Source organism: Poecilia latipinna, unplaced genomic scaffold (genome assembly GCF_001443285.1).
Source record: "Poecilia latipinna isolate Pla-1442-1.1 unplaced genomic scaffold, P_latipinna-1.0 Scaffold2905, whole genome shotgun sequence".
NCBI classification, from domain to species: Eukaryota; Metazoa; Chordata; class Actinopteri; order Cyprinodontiformes; family Poeciliidae; genus Poecilia; species Poecilia latipinna.
In genome coordinates, this window is record NW_015115521.1 from 51,631 (window position 1) to 56,470 (window position 4,840).

At 38.3% G+C, this 4,840-nt stretch overlaps 1 protein-coding gene across 7 annotated transcripts in view; it reads left to right on the forward strand.

Annotated features, from left to right (window-relative positions):
- Positions 1–4,840, forward strand: part of nudt13 (nudix (nucleoside diphosphate linked moiety X)-type motif 13) — a 20,052-nt gene that overhangs the window by 9,880 nt on the left and 5,332 nt on the right. For 5 of the 7 annotated variants that reach the window (XM_015021983.1, XM_015021985.1, XM_015021981.1 and 2 more), the window contains exons 2-6: positions 3,033–3,181; positions 3,275–3,417; positions 3,957–4,064; positions 4,168–4,274; positions 4,389–4,514. In XM_015021983.1, the coding sequence (XP_014877469.1) occupies positions 3,078–3,181; positions 3,275–3,417; positions 3,957–4,064; positions 4,168–4,274; positions 4,389–4,514 (588 nt within the window). In that variant the 5' untranslated portion in view covers positions 3,033–3,077. Of the gene's footprint in view, positions 1–1,654; positions 3,182–3,274; positions 3,418–3,956; positions 4,065–4,167; positions 4,275–4,388; positions 4,538–4,840 lie in introns of those variants that run through there. The other 2 variants (XM_015021984.1, XM_015021987.1) reach the window with 2 other exon arrangements.

The following is a 4,840-nucleotide window of genomic DNA, read 5'->3' on the forward strand; positions in this document are numbered from 1 at the left end:
CAGGTGTGTTGAAGTTGAGACGCATCTAAAAGTTGCAGGAGACCGGAGGCCTGGAGTTGCCCACCCCTGCTCTAGATTCTGCTGTCAGTTAGATTCCAGCTATGGATTAAAAAGAAATTATTAAATTCAAAAATATTTAATTGATTCCAAAGGAAAATTAAATGGTGTAACTTCCATTACCAGCTGCCTCTCATGGCTGTGTTGGAAAATGTCAGTAAGCTTTGCACGTTTGGCGATACAAAGTATTAATGCATTTATTTTCTTTAATCTGGCTTTTTAAAAGGTACAATGTAGAACTCAAGTTTTTAAATGTTATAATTTTATGTGCTGAAAAATTTAATTCCCACTCAGCTGTACTTGTTGCCAGCAGCTAAACTTCTCCTCAGTAGTAGACATGCGAACTGACGCCATGATGTTTTTTCCTACAGCCCTCAGTATATGAACGAAGCGGTCCGTTCAAACTCTCCCGATTACCTGCTTATCTGTTATGTTGACTCGGTGGCTCAGGACAAGTAACATTAGGGGGGGGGAAAGCAGGACACTTCACGTAGATAAATATTTATGGTCGAGTCAAACTTTATAATAGAGGTTGAAAAGTCATGAGATAATGGCGCCACGTGCTCAAGGAGGACGAAGCTTAGCAAACGCACACAAAAGGCATCGGCAACAAATTATGTGGCTTTTTACACTTTAACCACGTGCCAGGTTAGAATATGAAAGAAATAAGTATGGAAACTAATAACTTACCGAACAAGGTAGATCCCATCACTTCCGTTGCTTTTTAATTGCAGAAATCCGAGTTGGGAAGTGACGTCACTCTGCAGAAAATACATATTTTCCAAATGGAAGTACTTATTGGACTTTTATTTAAGTATTACTCTCCTTTGAGATACGTTTACATTGCGTTTGAATAAATGCAATGTAGATTATGCAGGAAAGGAAATGAGAAAAATCGGACTTAAAACCATTATTTGAATTGCGAGGATAATGTTTAGACGGGCGTAGAGCCCCCTATTGGCTAAATAAGGTATTGAAGCTAGTAACCCAATTTTTAAACGACACACACGGACGAACAGATGACTTTCAGACAACATTCAGACTCTCTAAAATGACAAAAAAGAGAGATTTTGTCAGAAATATTAACCACCATAAAGGTTTTAAATATATTAAAATTCGGCGAACGTCAAGTCCGAACATTTGTTTATTTATTTATTTTTTATTAAGACAGAAGAGACGTTTACATTAGAATAACAGCAAGAGTAACAAAAAAATCTTAAAAATTTATTTTGTAGGGAGAAATAAAGCTCTTTGTAATGCCTCCGTTTTTTTTGGAAGTTTTTTTAAAGCAGCAGTTATGAAAACGTCCGGAAGACGTTCAAGAACGTTCAAATAACATTCGGAAGTATGCACTTTGTATAAGAAGTGAAAAATAAAAAATTGATAAAAAATAATAACAGTCATAAAAGTTTTAAAGATATAAAATCTAAATCAAGTGAAATGACAGCAAAAAAAACAAAAAAAAAGAAAATTATTTGGAAACGAATGTTCAGAGTGAATGTTCAGACAACGTTTGCTGAACGTCAGGTCCGAACATTCGACGTTCGACTTTCAGACTACATTCACGGACGTACTCCGAACATTTCCTTGCTAGCAGGGAACACATAAGTTACCGTGGCGATTTCTTTTGTGCAGCTAACCTGCTCCAGACCAGGCTAACAGTCAGCTTAATTAAACTGTCTTTGCTTAAACAGTTAAACAAGAAATTGTCCCTTCAAAACAAAAACCTCACAACTCAAAAAGGAAGTTAACCATCGGTAAAGCTAATTAAATCGATATAGCTTATACATTCTAAGTTATTTGCACACAATGTACTCAACATTTCATCCACATACTTCCCAGATACTGCAAAAGTATTATATTTAATCTTGACCTATTGTGTTTGTTCTGTATAAATATTTCTAAGAGGTAGGACAGAAAAAAGTAACATGAATGAATCTGCTGTCAGATTAACATGTTATAATATTGACTTCCACTGTTCATTTATTTGGCTAAAGTTGTTTAATAGAGTATATGACAGGTATGATTATGATGTTTTTTTTTATTCAAGAATGGTTTAGAAATGTATATTTTACGCTATATATGCATTCAATCGATCCACTATTGTTTCCTGTATTGGAGCAGGAGGGGTTTTTTTCCCCTTAGCATGATGTGCTTCAATTCCTCATAATCCTCAATATAAGGATGATCTCTTGTTCTCTTGAAATCTGTGGACACATATTCACCTGAATTACTTCATCCTGGGCTGACACAGCTGCACCTCCTGTGCCTGGTTTGGTCTTTGTGAAACAGGTGGTCAACAATCAACTCAGTTAATCCAGTAGGAATGGGTCAGAACTCCAGCAAACTATCGTGAGAAACTTGTACAAGAAATCTCAAAAGGTTTGACCCATGTCCTACAGTTTTTAAAAGACAGTTACCCCAGATACTGACCAAGTGTACGTACATTTTTGAAATGTAGAATGTAGCTGCGGCAAGAGCACACCTTTGCGCTGTGACACAATTGCGCGTAAATGTTATTGTTCTCAATAACTTTTCTAACATTTAGCAAATACAATTAATTTTGATTATTCTGACTGATCTAAGATGAGATAAGTTTGGTCTGATTTAATTTCAGACAATGAGAAAAAAAATCTGTGTGTCTATTTAGTTGCTGTATTTAAACTTCTGGTTTCAACTGTATGTTAGAGGGAATGACTATTTAGTGTAGCATAGTTCATTTTCATACTTCAGTACTGCAACTGCAAACAGAACTTGTTTTTAAAATCCAAATCAGTCATGTCGTAAAGCATGAAATATATTATTTTCTGACCAGACAAAACTTTGCTTTTCTGTAAAATAACACCAGCCTTGAGCTGTGTGAGTGTGCTTCACAGGACTGGGCTGTTGTGTGTTGCACTTTTTCTGATGAACAGTTTTTCTTGTTTCTCATCACTACTCTGTGTACCTAACTTTACCTTGCTGTCCTTCTGCAGGCAGTAGAACCAGAGCAGCCTTTCCATAGCTCTCAGGTTCAGAGCATGATCCAGTCCAGCATGTCGGCATTAAGGCCCCTGAGGACCCTTCTGTTTGGAGGACATTACAGTCTGACCCGTTTCTGCTCAGGCTTTGTGTCCAGAATTAGGTTCAGGAGCTCACATGCAACTGATTGATTGATTGATTGATTGATTGATTGATTGATTGATTGATTGATTGATTGATTGATTGATCTCTTCAGGTACATAAACAAGCTGAAGGAGAATGATGCAGCATGTCTTTCAGCACTGCAAAATGGGCACATTTTCCTGTTTCATCGTCTCATGCCGCTGCTGCAGTGCAGTGTTCCGGAAACCTTTCGACCTATTGCTCTCAGCTACTCAGGTACACAACCTCAGAAAATAAAACAAACCTCAGATAGACATCCTCAAAAAAGGAAGTACAAGATCAGTCAACGAGACAAACCTCTGACCCAGAATGATACAGACACAACTTGACATAGTACCTCAGACCTAACCCTAATGTAGAACCTGAACATCCATTATCTAACATAGTTATCTTTAAAAACAATAATAGATTTTATTTGAAATAAAATCTATTATCTTTAAAAATAATAATAGATTTTATTTATAATGCCCTTTTCATATTTAGATCACAAAGAACAGCTAAAAAGAAATATCTTAAGGCCTTTTTTTAAAAACAGTCAGTACATTGTGGTGCCCTCAGAGTGTCAGGTCAGGCATTCCATAGACGTGGAGCGAGAAGGCTCTATCCATGGTTCCTAGTTTTGTTTTGGGTATGTTGAGAAGGTCTGAGTTAGTGGAGCGGAGTGGGGGTCACCAGGGGAGCAGGTGCTTATCTCCAGCAGTCAACGGGCGAGTAGCAGGGTAACCTGATGATTGTTCTTTGGCTTTATCTTCTAGAAGTCCAGTCAGTTCTGCATAAAAGTGGTTCTGATGGATCCTTGCTAAAAGAATCCATCCTGATTGGCTGTTCTGAGCAGAACCATGCTCAGTTCTGTCTGGATGTGGGTAAGAGCATGTTGGACTCTTTCTGTCTGTCACTTCAGAGTTTGAGAAAGTTTTTGCCTGATTGAGTTCTGGGGATTCTATTTGGATTCTGATATGTTTTCAGGAGAACTGGATCCAGCAGCAATCGTAAAGAATTGTAAGGGAACATTCATGGATCTCAGGAAAGCTTTCTTTCTCCTAGAAGGAGCTGAGGCACCTCTAGTCGCCAAAGTGAGTAACTGCTGCTGGACTTTCTTGTTCTGTTTTTTGTGATAGACCAGAACTCCAGATTTTCTTCATGGAATCTAATTAATGTTCTGGTCCTGATATCGGTGTGTTTCACAGGCTCAGGCTTTGCTGCGATGGCACCAGATTAACAGGTTCTGTGGCGCTACAGGACAGCTGACCCAACGGAACCAAGCTGGAAGCCAGAGGGCCTGCAGCAGCAGCTCTATTGTCTACTACCCAAAGGTGTTAAAAAAGAACCAAATAGGGTCAGAGTCTGTCTTAGTTAAAAATCTGTACTGGTTCCATCAGAACTAATCGATTCAAAAATCTGAACAAGGACTGTCCTGGACTGTTATCCCAGAACCAGACCAGGGGTATAAAGCGTGCGTACACACAAAAACTGTGCGGCGCCATGTTTTATGCACAAGTCAGCATGTATAAAAATGAATGTGAAGTGAAAGTTTGCAGCAGCCACACAAACTTTTTCTGTGGACAGTAACAAACTATAAAGCACCAAAATTCACCTAAATACACTGAAATCTGGGCTCGAAAAACGGCTCGAAATGTCT